Consider the following 21620-nt stretch of genomic DNA (forward strand, 5'->3'; position numbering starts at 1 on the left):
GCATGATATACGTAGTTAGCCGTAAGAGCACAAATTAAAGTATTATATTTTGTATAAAAATGATTCGCATTCCCAAATTCATCGCTCCGCATCCCTTCCTCTTTGAATCCCCACTTTCAGCACCGAAGAGTGTGTGATCTGTCTGCGTCCCACGCCGCACACTCGCCTGGCGACACAGGAACAATACCACAGCATCAATATTACCGATTTTGTTTAGGAACTACAAGTACATATATTCAAATGTATGAATCTTTTGTAGAACTGGTCCAGTCCTTGCTCTCCAGCCAGGCGTGCTCTTCGGTTTCAATTGTTCATTAATTTCTGGTCCGGAATCCTGACTGTCGGATCACCTCAACACTCGGCTTCAGGGTTTCTTCTGATGGCAGTGTCACGCTCTGGAAGACTGTTCCTAAGTGGAGAAACGAAACACTAGTTTAAGCAAGTTGTTGCCTTGGGTTATGGATTCAATGGGCGAACTTGCCATGAGGCAAAGTTGAAGCAGCAAAGGCAGTCCCTATAGCTGCTGCCATATACAAATATATACAGTATACAAGTTCAGGAAACACCAAAGACGGACATGCACCTGCTTTACTTTGACTTTTAGTTTATTTCCGAACATGACTTGAAGTTACAGCAAAAGTTAAGGTTAAACTAAAAGATATTCATGATGGTCCGATCTGATGCCAAAAGTCTATCTTAAGTACGAAAACATGTTGGTAACATGGGGAATTAACGTCATTCCGAATGTAGATATAGCGAAAAGAAAACGAAACCCAAAACACTGTGAAGGTGGCCCCAACCATTTGACCCATTTTAGTATACATTCTAAAATTAGCTACTAATTGTCTAGTTTTATCAATTATGTGCCAATGCGTGCAAAAATTTTTGTCGTAACGATTAATTGTTAATAATTGTTTTAAATTCTAAGTTTCTTGCGTTTTAGCATTTTGTTTTTTCCTTTTTTGTTTAGTTTTTCTTAAGGTCACATTGTTTATATCACTGAAAATCTAATTTAAATCTAATTAAAACTTAGAGTAAAACAAATATAGTGAAATTAGTGAAATCAAAAATAATGTAAGAAACAAGTGGGGAGAAATATCATTTTGCTGTCACCTTAAACATAATAATTGATGTTCTGCGAATAAAGCTTGTTCAAAATATCAAAAAAGTTTTGTCATTTTTCAATTCTAGTGGTTCTAAGATCCTATATACTTATAAGCCTACATGTATACATACATGTAGAATTTAGTCCTATGTCTGTATGTGGTTGTGAGTGTGAGTGTGTGTATTGATGCGTATGAAATCTACAATTAAAAACTATGAACGCTTAATGGTAATCGTTTCCCTATATCGGTCATGTCTGCCTGTATCCGATCTACATATGTATGTATGTCTGTCTATATAATGTGTGCGCTATAATTCGATTTGAATTGTACTAAGTATGTGTGTGGGTGTGTGAATGTGTTTTCTATCGAAAAGAAATTCGAGTCATGGTTTATGCCAGAAACCATTTCATACAGTCGCTTCCTGCTACTCCTGTAAACTGCCGCACAACTTCTGCGAAGCTTGGTTGTATCTTTCGCGTCCTTCTTCCTTTCTTATATAAAATAACAATTCGCTATAAACTAACTAACGCACATGTCGGGAGTATTGGGGGATCGGGGGTGTTTGGATTGGGATTTACTCATCTTAAAGGTAGTATCAAATGCATTCGCCAGGATTCTGGGCACAATATTTGGGGAACAGGGCCTCCGCCTTGATTCCTAGCTCGACGAGACGGGTGCGAAACAGCGATATGCGGCGGAACACCTCCGGGGCCATAATATCCAGATCATGATCATCGCTGGGATCCGACCACAGGCGCTCGCCCAGGGCACCGGCACGGGGCCACAGCCGATTGTCCAGCTGATTCTCGTCCACCTGCTCCGTCCACAGGCAGGCCTCGCCGCCCAATACCTGAAAGGAGTTTGGAGATTAGATAATGCTATCCTCCAATTGAGAAATGCCTGTAGGAACACACCTGCTTGCGCCGCTTCTTGTCCAGACGCATGCGTTCCCAGGGCCGATGCTTGTAGACGTTTTGCCAGGTGCGATAGGGGGAGCAGGCGGCCTCTCCTGTGCTCCGCCAGCTGCCGAAGCCGCAGTCCAAGTACCAGGCATCAACGTGCGAGAAGATCACGTTGTATCCATTATCCAGAAGGTCGTAGTTCTCCTGCCAAGTGCTGCCGCCCCACACCTGCACCGTGAATTGACTATTTGGAAGACACTTGGTGTTGGTCAGGGCGCTCGACCAGACGGCCAAATACTTGGGGGCCACACCATTATTGGCCAGCTTCAGCCTGTCAGAAAAGGGAATACAGATCGCTAGAAAAGTGCTAGGCTATAAGAGGGAATAAGCCACTTACCTGGCCATCGCCTGCAGCATGAAGTCGCACCACAAGCCCCGCAGATCCGTGTCGTTAAAGTACTGGGCCCAGCAGTCGAGATTCACCTCGTCGCCGCCCAGATGAAAGAGGTCCGTGGGCCCCGTCGCCTGAAGCAGCTCCTCGTAGAGGCGCTGCAGGATGAGGTAGGTGTGGTTGTTCTTCGGATTGAGCTGCCCGCACGGTGGCTCTCCGCAGTAGAAGCTCCACGGCTGCTGATTGATGCACACGGCCAGCTCGCCCATGCCCCTCTTGGGCCCCCAGTCCCAGCCATTGCCGGCATGGGCCGGTGCATCGATCTCCGGTATTACCTGCACGCCATGGATCTTTGCAAAGTCGGCCACCTCGCGCACATCCTGCTCCGTGTACGTCTCGCCCTCCGAGTAGGCCCCGTGCTCGGCCAGCTCCGGATAGTTGCGCGAGATATACGGAAAGCTCTGCGCATCTGTCAGATGCCAGTGGAAGCGATTCAGCTTGGACAGACCCATTCCCACGATCGTTCTCTTGATCGCCTCCACCGAGAAAAAGTGGCGTGAGGTATCCAGCATCAGGCCGCGATAGCGGAACTTCGGGGCATCCTTCACCTTGCTGTTGACGTACGTGTGCAGCAGGTGATCCTCGTCGTCGAACCAAATGAGTTGCTGCAGCGTGGAGAGGCCGTGGCGGGCCCCAAAGAACGAGTTCGCCGTGATCTCCACCTGCAGGCGGTGGCCTTCCGCTAAAAAAACAAAAGGGAGATGTTAGACGTGGCTAAGATCGGGCTACAATCCGTCTCTTACTGATGGCGGTCAGCTCATAGCTCTCATCGTTATCCAGGCTGAAGCTGACATCTCCGGACTTTTGCACGCTGATCTTCACCACCAGACTCTCCAGAACACCTGGTCGCCTCTCCCCAGAAATAGCGGCTCCTACCACATCGTTCTGCGATGCCCACGATGAGGATTCACTTTCGCCCGTCTCAGGTGGACTGGTAGCGTAGTCCAGTCTCTGGATCTGGCGCAGATCCTTGAGGAAACAGTCAAAGGCCAGCTGCAGCTGCTTCCGCACCTCCCGATGCGGTGTGTCCTGCTCCAGTTGCACAACCTCCACCGAGAAGCTGGTTGTGTGGGCGCTGACCAATGATTTGACGGTCGGTGCTGGCCAGATGTTGACGTACCCGCAGGTCATCGAGCAGGTGATGAAGGAGACACGTTTGCCGGTCTTCCCAGGATGATAGCTCACCCGCATACATCGGTCATTCTCGCATTTGTATGTCCAAAACTTCTCCACGGGTCTGTAAAACGAAGAGGAATGGGCCTCAGTCGGGCAATCATCTCCGTAATTAATATTTTGCACTCACATGGGAAAGGAGGAGCCGTCCTTGTGACTGTGGGGGCGTTCGAACGCCTCGCTGTACGCCTGTGTCTTGCTGCCACCCTGGTTCCAGTACAGCACGGTGAGGATGAAGATGGCGCCCGAGAGGAGCACCAGAAGAGCCCGGCGCAGCGACACGGCCAGTGACATCTTAAAGAGATAACGTAGGCTGTAATTAAGATGGATATCCGGTTAATAATTGGGCCCCCAAAGCAGACGTTTGTATGTAAGTGCCCCATCCATCCATTCACCCAGCGACTGACATCATCACATCACCTCACGGCAAACGAGGTTCAAGGAACCAAAACCAAACAATAAGGAACCATATTAAGGGATTGAGGGGTATGGGGGGCCACAATGGGCGTGTCTATCCGTTCCGGTCTGCTCTACTTCGCTCGAGTAACGAGGACACCTCGAACTTTAATCAATGCTCGCAACTTGGGGGCTTGACGAGCGATAAAATCAAAGGAAACCCCAAAGCAAAGCCCAGAGCCCTTGCCACATGCCACATGCCATTTAGCTCCGAATTGTTTGTCTTCCGCGACTTTCCCCCAACTCAAAGGCACAATGGGCTCTCCCTTTGGCAGCCAACAAATGAAAGGATTTCTTACACTGCATACAGCTTTCGTTTTGTGGAAGAGCAGTCATCTTTATAAAGATCCATATAAACTAGAAATTTTTTTTTCGGGTATATTTAATTGAATTTAAAAAGCAGGCTACTTTTTTTTTGGCATTGGAAGTTTAAAGACCCTTGTAATGACTCTGAGGAGAGGAAGATACAGCGGTGATGGGTATAGGTAGGACACACATACATTTGAAGGATTCGGGAGAAACCCTCTTCCTCTGCACTCCCACACCATATCCCACCTCATATAGCTCTAGCCACATCCCCATATTTTTTTATTTACATATTTCCATAGCCATAATATCACGTTTAATGCTTCCTTATCGATTTCAAATCAAATTACTTAACAAAAGAGTAAGTAAGAGACCCAGAAACACAAATATTTTAAGATTCTAGGATTTTCGTTTTCGTAATAGAAAAACGGCACTTTTAAAGTTTCCATAGTGGAGGGAACGAGGACAGGACCTTGCCACCAGTGACTGGCTGACTGGCTGACTGGTGCCTGGCACCGTATCGGATTCGGGGCGAGGGCGGAGCACACGCCCTGGCTGCGCCCCACACCTGTAACCTTTGCGTGCGACTGTGGCAATCGATGCTGGGGTTGGATCGCTTAAGGCTTCATGTGAAAATATGAAATACTTTCCCAGGACATGCAACACATGCACATACATATGTGTTATGGTAAAAAAAAATAGCAGGAATCTTGCAGAGCATGTGATATCCTGCTTTCTGGCAGTCACGTTGCCAATGCTGTTATTCTTTGGCTTGACCTACCCGTTGCCTCCACCTCCCTCCTCCACCCTCCCGCTATTTCCCCTCATTAACCATGAAGGCTGTGAATAATAAATCAACAGGCCGTACATAATTAATGCTTAAAAAACAGTGACGAGGGGGGAGGGCGAGAGCGGTGTGTGTGGTGCAAGAAGAAAGGATTGCTGTCGCTCGACGGTGACAGCCTCATTAGTTGCCACAGAAATACGACAAACGCACGCACACATGTGCACTAATTGCGGCCTGTCGAAAATATTTGTATGAAATGTAGCATACATTGCAGCGGCGACGCACTGTTTCCCTGGGATTCCCCCGCAATTCGGTTTGCCTTACCCTTGGCGCGTGCGCAGTGCCGCACTGAATGACCAGAAGCGCCAAAAACTATCCATCATCATCATCTCATGTCTGTATGTGTCTGTATGTGTGTGTGTGTGTACGGGATCCGCGTCTCTAATGAGTCACGTTTCCGCCTGCCACTGCCGCCGTCTGCTGCTGCCAACTGTTGAAAGGCTCAGGCGTGACATACAAACAACAAAAAGTGGCGCAGCTTTTCAGCTGCTGGCCAGTTGCCTCTCCTGCGTCCTGCGTCCTGTGTCCTGCCGCCTGTCTTCTTCTGAATTGACAAATTTTCCTCCACACAAATCTAAAATTATGCCAGCGCACAGATTGAGATGGTAAAACTAAAATTGTAACAACTTTGGCGACATTCACGGCCGCCAAAAGTAACAACAACAACAAACGACGACGGAGACGTGCTCTTGAGCAGGGCGCGCGCGACACTCGAGGTGTAGGCAACAACTATAGGGACCGTTACGCCGTGTGACTGTTAAGCCGCCATAGTCGCAGTCGCACGGATTTCAAGATTGTCGACTAGCCTTTCCCGCTCTTCGTCACCTCTACTTTCCAAAAGCCGTCGTCAAAAAAGCGGCCCACACACACACACACACACACACCACACACATACAAAAAGCGCAAAGCAAACAGAGAAAGCAGAAACAGAAAAAATGGAGAAAAGAATAAAGGTAGAGCGAATGAGAAGGTAAAAATGGCGTGCAACTATTTACATATGTTCTTGAAGCAGTCGTCGCTCGCCGCTCGCCGCCTGTGCGACTGTGTGCAGCTGTCGACAGGAACAGCACACTGCCGCCCCCGAATATTGGGCACACCTACGCACTCAAGTTTTGGGCTTCTGTAAGAGTGTGCAAGGCAATAAATTAAAAGCAAATTTGCGCAAATTACACATGAATTTCAATTAGTTGCCAGCGGCTGGCAATTATAATGATGATTGCATATGGCCATTAAACGTGGCCAAAATGCAAATTTTCAACATTTGTTTTTTGGTGGGGAACATGGTAATTTTCAAATATTTCAAATTTCAACATTGCTTGCATTGAAGTGACTGTAAATGTACAACAGATGCATCATTTTATGGCCGGTGGTTGGAAAAATACACACATTTATCTAGTCACGATAAGTGGATACACACGGAGCAGAGAAAATATTTCTAGACTGAATATTTGTAATTCTTTCAGCTGCCTCTGAACAGTATCAACAGGTGGTAATCTTCTCTGGACTTTCTATTGCGTGATTTTATATACATACATACATGAACTTATTCCACCTTTGATGCCTGCCACAATATGTGGGACTGGCAGTGTGACTTTCGAGGCGCATTATTATTTATGGCCGCATGCCGTGAAAAATGTCAGTTGGCGACAAGTGTAGTGTTGTTTAAATGGCATGCACGGTTGCCACAACGACAGCAACAGCAACAGTAGCAGCAGGAGAAGCAACAATAATGACAGCCGTACGAGTCGTACAAAAGAATTTGGCGCTCAATTTGATGTGAAACGTGCAGGAACCCCACACACACACACAATCGCTCACAGACAGTGCAGGAGAGAGAGAGTGAGAGTGAAAAGAAAAGTCGCAAAAGAAAGCTCAATACAAATAGCTGTGCTTGGCCTTTGTAGTTGACTGTTCCTGTCAGCCCCACTACCCTCTGCCACCCACGACCACAAGCAGAGAAAGAGCGGGACAGCTGCAGCAAAAGAAAAATGGGCAACGCAACATGTAACAGGCAAACAGAAGGCAAAAGAAACCAACAGAAGCAGAAAAGCAGGAGCCCAAACACAAGGTATATTCATAAAGGGTATGGATATCCAAAGCAGCAGTCTCTATTCGCAGTTGCGTTCACAACGAGAGATGGAGTGGGAGAGTAACTAGACTAGCCGAAGAGCCAGACTGCCTTACCCTCCAATGCCTACACCTTGGGTGAGCCAGAGCCGAGGCAAGCAAAAACCAAAGCACAAGCCGAAGGCTGATGACGCGCTTCGGTTGCCCAGGCAACTTCGTCGGGCACACAACAGAGCCGAGCAGCAGAGCCCAAGCAGAGCGTAGAGCAGAGGATAAGCCAGGCCAAGCTCGGGACGGAGCAGGGCAGAGCAGCGCAGCGCGCACACTGACTGCTGACACTCGCAGCTAGCCAGCAAAGTCAACCTCAAGCCGGGCCCCAGTTGCAGCAGCGCAACCAAAGCATTTGCACAGACGCACGGCGCCACGACGGGCTCCACCGCGTGCCAAACTAAAGGAGTAACGGAGTTTTCTTATCAGTTGCCTTGGCCATCGATCGCACTGCTGCTGCTGTTACCGTTGCTGTCGGTGTCGCTGTCGCTGTCGCTATTGCTGTTCCTTTCACTCTCACTGTGAGGACTAGTCACTCGAATCGAATGTTAGTTAGTGTTGTTGCGCGCGCTGAACAGAGCGAGGGCTAGACCTCGCAAAAGTTGTGCTTGTCCTTGCTTAGGGCTAGAGCACCTAGCACTAGAACACTCTCCCGCTGAGAGTGTGCCGTGTCGTGTGCGTGTGAGTGTGTTGGGTGTGCGTGCTAATGGCCTTGTGATGTGTGTTCAAAGCTAATCGTTATGCAATTGCCTCGCGTCTTTATCGGATTCCAGTGAAATAATGTCTTTGAAACGTTATGCAACGCTGCTCGCGGCGGTCACTCCACAGAATCCGCCCAATGCAACAACAAGAGCGGTCTCAACAGTCGTGTCCATAACAACCATTGCCCCATCATCATCATCATCCGTCGCTCCAAGCAGCAGCAGCAGCAGTAGCAGCGAGGAGTCCCAGTCCCAGTCGCAGGAGCATGGCACCAGCTCATCCTCATCATCCTTTACCACCTACTACAGCAGCGGCTTGGGTCTGTATCATCAGCGTGGTGTATCCGGATCAGCAGGCAGTGTCGGTGGCGGAGGGGGCGCAGCAGGAGCTGGCGGACCCCAGACATATGCAAATGTTGTCAACGGCAACGTGAATCTGCTGCTGGGCGGGTAAGTCGCATGCTCCTATCTACGAGCACACACACACACCCCATAATCATTGAATCAGTGAGAAGGGAATGCATCACATTCATAAGGTGGAGTGAAGGTACGGTCTGTGCCACGGGGGAAATGCGGGAGAGTGTCTGACATATCAGGTATTGCAAAGTTTTTCTCACTATTTACGAAATATTAATGCGCGCTTCCCTCCACTGGTGATTTCTGTCAGAAATGTGGAAGAACTTCGGGGATGGATGCAGGATCCCTTATTCCTTGAACTAATCAAACATTCTACAGTCTTCTTTTTGGGGCATGCATCAAAGTCACCATCCATCAGAATTTCCATGAAAAAGACGCTCGTAAATTAAATTTAAATGGTTACAGTAATTCCCGTAATTGTAGACACATTCTTTTAGATGGATAATGGATAATAAGGAGAACATTGCAGCAGCACCACTCATAGATCATGCCACAAGCTTGATTTATGGGTCGGAGCTGGAAATTAATAAACATCAACATTTTATGCGGCTGCAAGCAAGCAAGATGTCAGTCTCAGTCTCTCCTCCTCCTTTTTTTTTTTTTGGACATAATCATAATTATAATTGCGCTTATCCATTGCTCCGCTCTTCCTTCTTATTTTTTGGAGGAAACCCGTACCCCAGTAGCAGTACCGCATCCTTCACGTTTCACTTTTTGTGTGCAACACGAGCTCTGTCTGCTTCAGGGAATTGGGTTAACCGAAAAAAGGAGGACCAAGAACGAGGAATTGTCAACAGAGTTTTTTATAGGATATCTTTTATATGTATCTGCATATATTTGATGTCTGTAAACATCACGCGCGCCTCCAAGCGAAAGAAAACTTTATTTTAACTACATTTTTATCGATTGTCTTTAGCGATTCATTGAAAATAGCTGGAATACAAAAATCAGTAGAAAGGGGAAGGACTGTCTCTATCCGCCCGCCCTTTTGAAACACTGGGTGGACTAAAAGGAGGCCCCCTAATGAACTGTTGACATGCGAGAAATTGCGTGAAGCGAGGAAAATGAACAGCTCAAAGAAGGACAAGGCGGGTACTGGGAGAGTGGATGAGCCAGCAAAAAACACTGGACTGGACAGACACACACCGCACACACACACACACACACAAACAGACAAGTGGGACATCATATTGTTGCATTCTAAAGTGGATTAAGTGACGTCATTGACTTTTGCCCTGTGTAACAGATTTGAGCGGAGCGAACCATTAGCCGGGGGAAATCACTGGCTATAATCGGACATAAGTTGTTCAGCAGCGAGGCTAAAAGGGAAATTCGATAACTGGCAATCACGATGATGATACTTCAACGATTCCACGGCAGGGGACGAAAGGAATGGTAATTTATTGGCAAAGAAATACTACATAAACGTGATGGTAAATTCAAGTCAAGCCTTCAGGCCATTACTATCGGAGCTGCAGGCCATCGAAAAGCGACAAGCGACAAGCGACAAAGAATTCAAATCAAAGGTTCGGTGGGGGGGGGGGGGGGGGGGGGGACAAAAATATGTATTCAAAACTATGTGCATTTTACAGTGTATCAAAAACCATCAGCGTAATGGAATTCAGTTGTTTGTTGAAGATGAAGGCTTCTTCTCAATTCATATGCCATAAAAGATACAAACTTTATAACTGTCAAGTATCTTAGAAAATTATTGAGATACATACACGATAGATAGATAGATATAGAGATAGATACACGTCATTCACATCATTCGACGATGATTATCACATAAGCTATCGTTCAAACTCAGTTATCGATTACTTCATTCAATAATTAATTTTTGTAGCTATTTATATTCTAATATCGCATGATTTTAGAGCGCCTAATCAGCGCCTAGTTTTCGTGTGTTTAAACCGCAATGGACCGTACCATTGGAAACCTAATCCATTAAGTAAACGAAATTTTGGCGATCGATGAGCACACAACGATAGCAAAATCAATTCAATCAAACTTCAAAGCTAAGAAGTCAACAGTTGGTTGCGAGGAGAAAATTAATTTCAATCGTTGAATACACAAATTACAGTCCACAGAACTGCACCAGAGCCAAGGCTACAATAACAAACTATAATAGCTGCATTATTCTAATTAAAATAACAATAGAATGACAACAATGGGGAATAATCCATCAGGCTAGATGTGGATGGAGAGGGAGGGGCAGAGAGGGAGAGGCAGAGGACACAAATAATTTGTTTAAGGAATTTATGTTATCAATATGCGAGCAGAGGGCTCCAAAAAGGACACCCACAATGAGTATTTGTGCAATTTGTACAGCAGAATTAATAGATGTCCAAAAATGGTAATAATATTATCATTATTATGGCCATCGTCTATTGGGGTAATCAATTCCATTCCATTCCATTCTGCTCATCCATACACACACACAAGCACACACTTGCAGGCAAACCGATATTTATACATGTATCTATTAATATTGTGGCTGTATATGGATGTGTATCTGTGGCGCATCGAATTACATTGCATTTGTATTGTAACATATTTCATGTTTCTGTTGTTGCTTGTTGGTTGTTGCAGCGCCATGCTCTCCCTGGTGACAACCATATTGTGCGTCGTCTGCTATTGTTGCCACCGCAACATCAAAAAGCGCACAGAGGCCGCCTACAGGCAGCAGCAGCATCAATGGCTGGAGACGGATCCCAATATGGAAATCTATAGCGTTGAGCAGGTAAGTTTCTTTTGCGCTGCCCATGCCATGCCCATGCCGCCACCACCCCCGGAGGGTGAAAGGCCAACGGTTACAATATCAAAGGCCACTCTCCAATGGGGAATGATGTTGCAATTGAACGGAATGCACCAGAGAAATGTGTAACAATTTAATTCAAGAAATACGAGTGGAGGGAAATGGGCTTGGGATCGGGTTTGGGGTATAAGTATTTTCTTGTGGGGTTTTGAGGATTCTGGCGAGAATTTCTCTAATGAAGGATGAAGAATGTTTCAAAGGAACAGAGCTGTGGATTCTATGGGACTTCGCCATTTGATATGTGAATGCTGGCCTGTGAAAGAGTCTATAATACCCAATCGCATAGGTTCCGTTCCTCTGGCAACATCAAATATTCTCCTGAAATTGGTTAATCTTCAATTCATTGATTTAATGACTCTCCAGTTTGAATGTCAAATCCTAATTGCTGTGGAACCACGAATCACAATCAGCGGCCAATTGGCCAAAGTATAAATAAATTAGTAGACTGCTAGACATTCGTGGGGATGCAGACTGGCAGACTGGCAGACTGGTAGCCCCACAGCCCCACAGGCCATCCCCCACCGCCAGTGGCCTCTTTCAAGTTTAAGCCAACATTTCAAGGCGACATTTCAAGAATGTAAGCCAGAAAGTGGCACAGAAAGAGGCATGGGGTAAGCAGAGAGTGGGGCAGCAAAAGATTGTAGGCATGAGGGGTAATGGATATTTATGCGGCACATTTAACAGGTGCCACATCAGCAACAACAACAACAACAACGACAACAAAGTAACTTGACCACAGCAGAAAAAAGGCGCGACAATTGCTTTTTGCTGCTGCCACCGACGGGGCGCCGGCCGCGCCGCTTCCAAGGGCCAAAGAAGCGGGGCTGGGGGCGGGAACGGCAGCGATGGCACTTGGAATCCGCCATTAGAAGCCGCACTCACTTGGCCCAGGGCTTTATTAAGTTACAAGCCACGAGAACCCACTGCCACTGCCACTGCCATCCGTCAGTTCATTGTGGTTTGTTGGCCCACTGGGAGATGGCCAGAAAGAAGAACGGAGGAACAGAAGGCGCCGCGTAAATCAACGTTAGCCTGTCCTGCCGCAAAAATGTCAACTGTAGACAGTCCTCCCACTGCAGCAGGAGGAGGCGGGCTTGGGATAGGAATTGCTAGAGACAGCAGCAGAAGGAGGGATTGGGCTAGGAATTGGTGGACAGTGGAGAGTAGGGGTGGGGTGCAGGGGCAGAGGCAGAGGGCTGCTACAGAGTGAAATAAATTTATGATGTGTGCAATTTAAACTTTTTCATGTGAATTTACGCGAAATTTCATTTGTCCTCCATTAATAGAGTAAATTGCAACCAGTTCTGGTAGAGATCCGCGAATCTCCTTCTAGGATGCAGATTCCATCAGAAATAACCCATCCTCTAATCAATGTCCTTCCACACCTCATTCCAGTGCTACGAGACATCTGGACTATTCCTGGGCGACTCCACAGACGGACTGTCCGTTATGCCGACCCTGCACCACGAGCCGCCGCCCTCCTACGATGCGGTGGTGCTGCACGAGCAGCAGTTGCTGCAGCAACAACAGCAGCACCAGCAGCAGCTGGAGCAGCTCCAGCTGCAGCAACAGCAGATCCTGATGCAGCGGATCTCGCCCCCGCCCGGCTATCGATCCTCGCTGGACATCAGCACCCACCACCATCCCCACGGGCCGGTCGGCGGCTGCAGCCGTGGCACGCCCGATGGCAGTGTGGATGCCATGGCCAGTGGATCGGGGGCAATCAGAGGAGGAGGAGGAGGAGCAGCTGCAGCTGGATGCGGAGCCGCGGTCAACAAGGAACTGCAGCTGGCGCTGAACGCCCAGTCCTGCTGCTCCCTGCAGCGGGCGGAGGTGGAGAGCATGTGGAATGCTACGGAAATGGAGAGCATGTGGAATGCAGGTGCGGCTGCGGTTGCCGCCCGACGTGGAAATTGCCTGGAAATGGAAACAGTGCCGCCACCACCAGCGGTACCTCTGGCCCTGCAGGGCAGGAAGCACGGTGGTCAGCAGGGCTTCGGGCTGAACACCTTGGGGCGTCGCTACCTGCAGCAGAGCCACCAGCACAGTCACTACCGACAGGGCTGTCCGCTGTGTGGCAAGTTCCGCTACGAGGCGGAAGCGGAAGATGAGGTGAGCCCATGTGCCTTGTCTGTGGAAAGCGGCCTCAATGTGGGCTCCATGAGGAGCAGCGAAGTGCCGCCAGAGGATGCCAACGAAAATAGAATGTTGGCAAGTGCTGAGCTGGCAACATGTCCCTGCCCCTGCTCCACCAACTGCGACAACGAGGATGGAAACGGCAACCACATGATTGGCGAATCCCAGCCAGAAGATGAGGCAAATGGGAATGCCCAACCCGCAACACAGGAAGCAATCAACGAGCCAACCACCACAACCATCACCGATGTCAACGATGAAAATGACAACGCATCTGTGGCAGCCACGTCATCGGCCCGGAATGAGGAGGAGCTGGCTGCTGCCAGCCAGGATTTGAGCAACATCAACGAGAACGGCTTTATCAGCCTGGATATGAGCAAAATCATTGACAGATCGGGTCTGCCCACATATGAGGGAGCCCTGAAGCTGGAGTCCAGTGGCTATGTGTAGGAGACCCAAGAGGAAGATCATCCCTTGTGTTAGCTATAATCTATAGAAACCTAAATCACAAATGTGCTTTAATTATGGAATAAGATGGCACTCTCTTTTGGACAGCTGTGAAATGGCAAAAAGGTTTTTGGTTCACTCAACGCACTAGTTAATCTGTTTGTAGTTCCTTTAGTTAAATAGTTAATCGTTTTGTAGTTCCTTTCTCAGGTCTGACTGATCTCACAGAATGGATTAAGATTCGTTTTGTTTATCGTTTATCTCATGGATTATTATAAATTATTTTCTACTATCAAAGACACATAGAACATCCCTACAGGATCAATTGTAATCAGCCTTACTGTCCACACAATACATACCTTAACTTTACGATCTCTTTGGATCTCTGCTAAGTACACATGTCGTTATTCTTACGATCCCCCAGATCTCTCTCTATCACTCGTTGTAAGCAAAGAAAGTATAAAGAAAAAATATAATCCTAATTTCTAGTGTTAGGCCCATATGCATATCCCTGTAAATGTTCGTTTCAGGCAAAGAATATCAATAAAAAAACAAGCAAAAAAATAAAAATAAAATCCCCAATGAAGGTGCAACAGCTCCCCATCGGCAGCCTTAACCCTAATAAGTACGATTACCATAATATTATGTTTTGTGTTTTGCTCCGTCAAACGCAATCCAATTGAATTTGTATTATATGTATACCCATCGCACTCCCCCTTCCCCTCTACCTAAAGGGCAGATAGCGAAATGAAAACGAAACCGATACAAAAAAAGAAAAAATCGCAAGCGGGGCGATGAATGACATGCAAACAAATCGTCAAAGACGGCGACTGACAAGCGGGCAAAAGAACAGAACAGACAATACGCGCTATCTCTATCTCACTCTCTCTCCCCCCTCTAATTCCACCGGTCACTGTGCACTTAGCTATGGGCTAACGGGACAGACTGCGGCCTTTGTGTCTCCCCGTCTCTGTCTGGATCATTTGCATTAAGGATGGCAGCGAAACAGCAGGCAAGGAAGAGAAGAGAATTCAGTGAAGGGGAAACCGCAACGACTGATAGGATACCCTCACATATGCTATGCATGATATGAGTTGGGCTTTGATTAGTCATAGTTCAGGTGGATATTCGTATGCAATTCTTTCGAGCAATCGATTCGATTGCAACATTTTCTTATACACATTTCTATATTTTTGGGTGTAGTCACAGTCGCAATAGCCCGAATCGTTTGAAAGGGTATCAAAAACAAATCGCATTGGCAGCCGCGTGTGGTGTTTTGTTGTTTTCTGTGGTCAAGCGATGGTTGGAGATAAGAAGCCTTCTCCCGGTTCTCTCTTTGTTCTTGTTCTGGTCTTCATTTGCTCTTGCCATAGTGCCGCATTGAAAGGGAAACAAGAAACTTGTTAGAGGCACTCATCATTTTCCACAATTTCCACTGGGAGGAATGCAACCTTGAAATGCCAAAGGGGGAGGTTCGGGGAGAGGACAGGAACTGTGGAATGGAATGTAATTATACATGGATCGATGGAAAAGCCTACGAACGACTTTTTGCAAGTGATATTTAAGGCACTCCCCATATCAAATCCGACTTGACTTGACCCCAATCAAATATTTATAATCCTCCAGTGATTTTTGTTTTCATTCGTTTTATTTCACTTCCGTCATGATTTCGTTTAGCACCACTCCAGCCACATACCGTCGTGTCAGCAGCATTTCAGTATTCAAAATTGGTATATTTTCACATAAGATGTGGAGGCAATAAACCCAAAAAACAAAATTTTGTATTATTTATGGCCATGCCAAAGAGATTTCCTTGCGGTTGGCACTACGATTTAGCCGGGTGAAGGCGCGCGCTTTGTTGATAATTGCAAACTGAATGTGATGCGTTACGTTAGTGGCACAACAAGTTGAGGCACAGCTGCAGCAGTCGCAGCAGCAGCAGCAGCGGCAGCGGCAACAGCAGAGTGGCAGCCGCAGCCGCACCACAAAGCAGATAGAGGTCTATCCATTGGCGTAGTAGCTTTAGATATACCCTAGAAAAACGTTTGTTTAATCATAATTTAATATTAATTTTCTATGAAATGTCTATGATAAATGGATTCCTTCGTTCCCAAGACAGATCCATCGTGTATAGGAAGAGGAAAGTTCGAGGGCTGCCTTCAGTGTCTGCGTCTGCAGTCTCAAACCACTTTCCAAAACCACAATACCCGGCTGCTAGGGAGTATCAAAAAAGACAGAAAAAGAGAGCGTCAGACGCCAGATAATGTGCATGTGTGCAGGGGCCAAACAAAATAGAGCGCACGAGAGCTGAATAGAAGGCAACTGAAAATGAGACCTGAACCGAACCAAACAGAACAAAATGATGGCATGGGCATGGGCATGGGAACATGGAGCATGGGGTTGGATTGGTGGGTGGCTGGGTGCCTGCCCGAGTGGGTTGCTGCCTGAGTGGGGAATGCCGCAAACTGCGCAGCGCCGTTTGACCCTTGGCTGAACAGCTCTCGGCCGCCTGCTTCGATTTATTAATAAAACCATAGACAGAGAGAGAGGGACACACGTGCACACAGGGGGGCCTAGGCGGCGGCGGCGGCCGACGCGGATTGGGGGCAGGTGTCGTTGTCGTCGTCGTCGTCGTTGGTGTGAACACAAGCACATGCCACCACAATTGGTCTTCCTCTCTCATATTTATAATTACTGCAAATTGTCGCTTAAAATGTTGTTGTGTCCCCTGCCAAAAGCACTCGAACTACTTATTGTAGGAGTGTGTCATCATCGTCATCAGTGGAATCATCCACAGCAGCATCATTATGAGCATCTTCATTATACTAGCTGGGAGGCTGTGGCACGTGCTTAAAAATAGACTCCATTTGGCAATTGGTATGACCTAAAAATTGGGATACAAATAAGACCTAGGAGCAAGACAATCGCCGACGATGGTAATGCTCTAACAGGCCAATGGGGATAACAAACCAGAACAAACCAAAACTAAAAAAAACCAGATGGAAAATGTTTTGAAATTGATTCTTATACTCATTCGAAACAGACGTACATACATATATCGGAATTCAGGTCTGCAAAAGCTTAAACCTAGCTTGAAATTACTTAGGAACTGGTTGTTGAGGGTCTCAGGTAACAAATTCCTTGGAAATAGCTTCACAGATGAACAAAATTACAAAGAAAATGTCTCAAATTTGTTTCAACTTTTGTTTTAGTGGATTTTAGATCGGTATTCCTTAAAACAGCTTCAACGATAAGAGTATTTCGAGAGCCATTTTGTTGACTTTCAAGCATTTTGCTGATAAGCCATAAATTAAATAACCAAAAATCATATATGTACATATATGTATGTACATATATATTACGAGCTCAAATCACTGTTTGGTTCGTATATCGCTTCCGCTACCCAGAATCCAGAGTTCAGAAGCTGGGCAACGCAAACTGTATTATCCGGGGGATCGACACAGGGGAGGGCGGAATGCCGTAGACAGTGGCCCCCCGATAGCCCCAAAAACGCAACAGCAATGGGAGTGTACAGTGGCGTGTGTCGGGGTATGTAGAAGTGGGCCAGCTACAGCTACTGCCGCAGCCAACAACAAAGGAAAAGTGCAAAAACCGAAAGTAAAAGTGCAAATACCCAAAAAGATGCCAACACACGTACAGGCAGTACAGGCCTGCCCACTCCACACCCCATAAAAACGGAGGCAACCGAGGAGAGGGAGAGACTTACCCACACTGCGGATTGGAATGCTCTTTGCATGTCCTGATTTCTTCCGTCGCCAGGCTCTAAATGAGGGCTAGACGCTAGAGTAGGGAGGCTTTATGGGATGGTGGAGGGAGGTGGGGATCCTAGGGTGCGGTGGTGCTGGTGCAGGTGTGGCACACACTGCCGATGTGAGGAAACACACTTGTAGTTATTGCTTTGCGTGCGTCTGTCGTTTCTGTGCCGCAGCCAGATTACACATTACACATATTACATCTTTAATTGAACTTATTCATGTTGTAATTCCTACACAAACAACTGCACACGACAAAAGATCGAATCGAAAGAGTTGTTGGCAGCGAGCGGTATGGGGTGTGGAAAATCTGTCTGGTTGCGGATTCTGCGGCGCGTAACTCTTATTTCGTATTGGTTATAGCTTATAGGTTAAAGCCTTTCCCTTGGAGGTCACTATATCATTAAATACATAGTATTTATTGCACGTCCCGCACACGTTGGGGCTTTCGTTATTAAACAATTAAAAATCGCTTGGGGCATTTTTTTATTTGCAAAAAAAACAAAAAACAAAATACGCGACTGACCGTATGGGGAAAGCCGCAAAATACTTCAGTAGTTTAGCAAAGAGAAAATAAAATACTGAAAAATACTCATAGGGAGGCCGCGCGATTTAAATACATTCATTTGTATGGCACCGCTGGAGGCGGCTTCGGTTTGGTTTTATTTGGAAATTATTGTAACGTAACTATCATAAACGTAATTATAAAAACTAAACAGAAATCCATATTACACATAATCATAGTAGTTAAGCAAGTGCTTGGTTAGATGCTTCAGTGTTCTCATTGTTTCCTTTTCTGCACTGATATTCACCCAATTGCGTTGCGATGTAAAATTTATCTAATGATTTGTACCATTTGTCTGTGAATCCTATTCCATTTACATGATTCTTGGGCTATGCTAATGATTAGCTTTACCAATTTGGTTGCAGGAACTGCATTAAAAATGAATACTAACAAAATAATATAACGTGTATTTACAGCACCACATTCTTCGGGTGTTGTGTTGCCTGTGGTGTCGTGGGGCTTTAATTGCGCAGATAAGCAAAGCCCTCTTCTTGTCCGGGATCGTTGTGACGCACTGCCATAGCTGTCTCCACTAGATAATAGAGGCACTTGTATTTGTCACGCTTCTCTCGACTTAGATCTGCAGGGGAAATCAGAGCAGTAAGTATATAAATATATAAAAGCATACATTTCCTCTGATCTTACTCTGTGGTGGCGGTGTGGACTGGGTCTGACTGCTGCCGCCCTCGTTGTTGGTGTATAACTCCTCTGAGGACCTTTCCTTTTGATTGGAGCTGCTTGTGTCCACTACTGTGGCCGGGGCCCCGAGGTGATGAAGTAGGTCGTTCCTAGTGACCACAACCTTTGGCTTGGCTGAAAAGGTTTCCAATCCGTTTACTTTGGTTCACAATCTAGCTATAATGAATGCTGAAACTTACGCTCACGCTTTATGATCGGATCTACGGCCGCCTCTTGGCTGTTGGCAGTAGTTTCCTTGATGGCTGCGGCGCTACTCGTAGCAACCTCTTCCGTGGTGAAAACGGTTCTGCACCGAGAAACGAAAGAACATGAAAGTACAAGCGAACACTCAAAAGTGGAGGCCCTACTTACTTCATCACGGACTGCCAGTCGTCGGAGGTCTCGAAGCGCACTTCTCGCTCGCTGTTTTGCTCGCACGACTCGTATCCCTGAGCGCTCTCCTCGCCCTCGGATCTGTGGATGAGAAAGGAGTGTTTAGCCACATTGGTACCCAAGTGTTAGGCTTAAGATAAGGAGTCCACCAATGTGCTTTGAAACTTCCACGCTGTACCTAGGGGCATTCTTTTTGCTTCTTTTGGCCGGTTTTACATGTTTCGCATCCTTTTGTTTCTGATCAGTGTCTTGGGCTGCTTTTTGCTCGGATTGAAGCGTTTTGTTAGCCACCTCCGAGCGCTTACGTCCGCGCCTGATCGGACCTGGCTTTTTGTCCTCCTCAAACTCTGCCGGCATCTGCCGAAATGTGCTGGTAAAAGGCTTTATGGCACCGGTGGGACTGGTGGCGACGTTTGTTGAGCTGGCGGCCAGCGCGGCAGCCTTCCGCATCTGAAAGGCCTGGATCTTATCTATAATGGTTGCTTGCAGTGACGAGTGGAGACTCTGGAAGCCCATTGGGTTGTTTGCAACGGCCTGCTGCCAACTTGGGGGAGTAGGTGGGGGAGGGATCAAAGTTGAAGGATCGAATAGACTACGGCAGCACTATGTGCTCTGCGGCAGTACCTGTAGACAACGCTCTCGTCGTACTCCGGCTCCATTTTGACCATCTGGCCGCTCGGCGTTCGCACGTATTGGTCGAAGTTTGTGAGGACATTGGCGATTCCCTGGTGGGCGTCGGCAGCACCATCTACTTCCTCTGTGGCGCCAACAAACTGCAAAGATTAAACATATGAGTCACACTCTGCTCCTTGGGGTATGGTATTCATGGATGGATTGCATACCACTTCGGAGGAAGGACTGCCTGCCACAGACGACTGGGTTGCACCCTGTTGGGGCATGCCCGAGCTGCTGGCGGACGAGTTGGGGCTGACCTTCTTGCCGCGCCGTGAGATGGTGAAGTGCAGCGGGTCGTTGCCCTCGCGTCGTATCATCTCGGGCAGAATGCGCCGGCGCGCATTGATGAACCAGTTGCATACTTGCAGCACCGTCAGGCTGGCCTCCTGCGCCAGAGTAAACTTCTCGGCATCGCTGGGATAGGCATTGTAGCGGTGCTCGTAGAGCCAGCGCTTCAGTATCTTCACCGAGTGCTTCGGCAGGTTGCCACGACGCTTGCGCAGCGATCCATTGATATCGATGTGGTGGTCGTGGTCGGTTTCCACCATCATCTCGTGGTAGTTCTGTAGCTCACGGCTGTCCATCGCCACCATATGGTCGGAGGTGGGATCCTCCTCCACCTCCACAATGCCATCGGCGGACAGGGTGTCTAATGCATTCATCGACTCCTGGTCATGCGGCAGTGAATCATTGTCCATGCTACAGTCGGACACGAAGCGTTCGCGACCGTTCGGCAGATCCATCAGGTTCGCCTGATACATGTTCTTGATGTTCCTGCGCACCTGGTGATCCAGCACCAGGTTCACCTCTTCATGATCTGGCGAAATCATTGTTGAGGCCAACGCGCACGTTCAGCAAGAAAAAGCCTGTGAAACGTCACAGAAAAAATTGAGTTTAAGTCCAGGCACAAAAAAAAAACAACACAAATTTATTTTGTTGTGTGTTTAACTTTTGGAAAAATATTTTAATAGATTTTTTCTCGACGATTAACAAAAATATTTGTGCTCACAGCTCGGGCTTCTGGATAAAACTAACTTTAGCTGAATGCACAGCTAAATGACAGGACACAAAAGTGGGGGCATACTATGGCCCAAAATCTCGGCATTCCCTGCAGCCTACTTGATTCTTCAGTTTTCATTGTGTGTTGGAAATCTAACAACATTCACTTGGCAATCTTTTAAATAGTTGTTTCACCAATCGAATATAGTATCGATAGCTGGCCACTATGCGCTATCGGATGGCCAGAGACCATGACATATAACATGTCAAATTGACACTTTTAGCCGAATTATTTTGACAAACCTCATCGCGCGCATCAACAACATCCACTCCGCGCTCCACCGGCGTCAAGCAAACGTCTGTAAACTGTATTTAATTGCACTATTTGATTTGTTAAACAATTTTAACCTCCTCGACAACGACGCCAGCAGCAGGGCAGCAACAAAAACCCGAATACACACGAAGAGAAAGAGAGACGAGAGCAGAGCTGAATGATTGCTGTATCTGTTGGTATTGGAAAACGCTGCCAGATTTTTTATTTCTACATTAAACGCTTAAATGCTGTAAATAAACGTTTAATGACTACAACAAATTATCATTAATTTTAATGAACTAATTTGTGTAATTAGCATCACAATCAAATAAAACAAAGTGCCGATTTA

At 47.0% G+C, this 21620-nt stretch overlaps 3 protein-coding genes across 5 annotated transcripts; 1 reads left to right on the forward strand and 2 right to left on the reverse strand.

Moving 5' to 3' along the window:
• Positions 1 to 8: 8 nt before the first annotated feature.
• On the reverse strand, positions 9 to 18098 carry LOC6600802 (probable beta-hexosaminidase fdl). 2 transcript variants are annotated; one of them, XM_002025937.2, is made up of 6 exons: positions 17603 to 18098; positions 3763 to 3945; positions 3203 to 3696; positions 2406 to 3141; positions 2021 to 2339; positions 9 to 1956 (listed from the first exon to the last, which is right to left on the reverse strand). In XM_002025937.2, the coding sequence occupies exons 2-6, from the start codon at positions 3924 to 3926 to the stop codon at positions 1702 to 1704; spliced, it is 1968 nt and encodes a 655-aa protein (XP_002025973.1). In that variant the 5' UTR covers positions 3927 to 3945; positions 17603 to 18098; the 3' UTR covers positions 9 to 1701. The 2 variants fall into 2 exon arrangements, with proteins under 2 accessions (XP_002025973.1, XP_026840755.1); XM_026984954.1 differs by lacking the exon at positions 17603 to 18098 and adding an exon at positions 15572 to 15784.
• On the forward strand, positions 7700 to 14482 carry LOC6600801. The gene is made up of 3 exons (XM_026984955.1): positions 7700 to 8507; positions 11067 to 11217; positions 12688 to 14482. Exons 1-3 carry the CDS (start codon positions 8137 to 8139, stop codon positions 13876 to 13878), a joined length of 1713 nt encoding a protein of 570 aa, XP_026840756.1. The 5' UTR covers positions 7700 to 8136; the 3' UTR covers positions 13879 to 14482.
• Positions 18099 to 18273: 175 nt separating the features above from the next.
• LOC6600800 lies at positions 18274 to 21609 on the reverse strand. 2 transcript variants are annotated; one of them, XM_002025935.2, is made up of 8 exons: positions 21262 to 21609; positions 20127 to 20825; positions 19909 to 20057; positions 19463 to 19828; positions 19264 to 19365; positions 19092 to 19198; positions 18859 to 19026; positions 18274 to 18793 (listed from the first exon to the last, which is right to left on the reverse strand). In XM_002025935.2, the coding sequence occupies exons 2-8, from the start codon at positions 20787 to 20789 to the stop codon at positions 18675 to 18677; spliced, it is 1674 nt and encodes a 557-aa protein (XP_002025971.1). In that variant the 5' UTR covers positions 20790 to 20825; positions 21262 to 21609; the 3' UTR covers positions 18274 to 18674. The 2 variants fall into 2 exon arrangements, with proteins under 2 accessions (XP_002025971.1, XP_026840995.1); XM_026985194.1 differs by lacking the exons at positions 19463 to 19828; positions 21262 to 21609 and having other exon boundaries at positions 20127 to 20789.
• Positions 21610 to 21620: the final 11 nt, after the last annotated feature.

The sequence above is a fragment of the Drosophila persimilis genome, unplaced genomic scaffold (assembly GCF_003286085.1).
Source record: "Drosophila persimilis strain 14011-0111.01,24,50 unplaced genomic scaffold, DperRS2 tig00000002-arrow-pilon, whole genome shotgun sequence".
Classification (NCBI taxonomy): domain Eukaryota; kingdom Metazoa; phylum Arthropoda; class Insecta; order Diptera; family Drosophilidae; genus Drosophila; species Drosophila persimilis.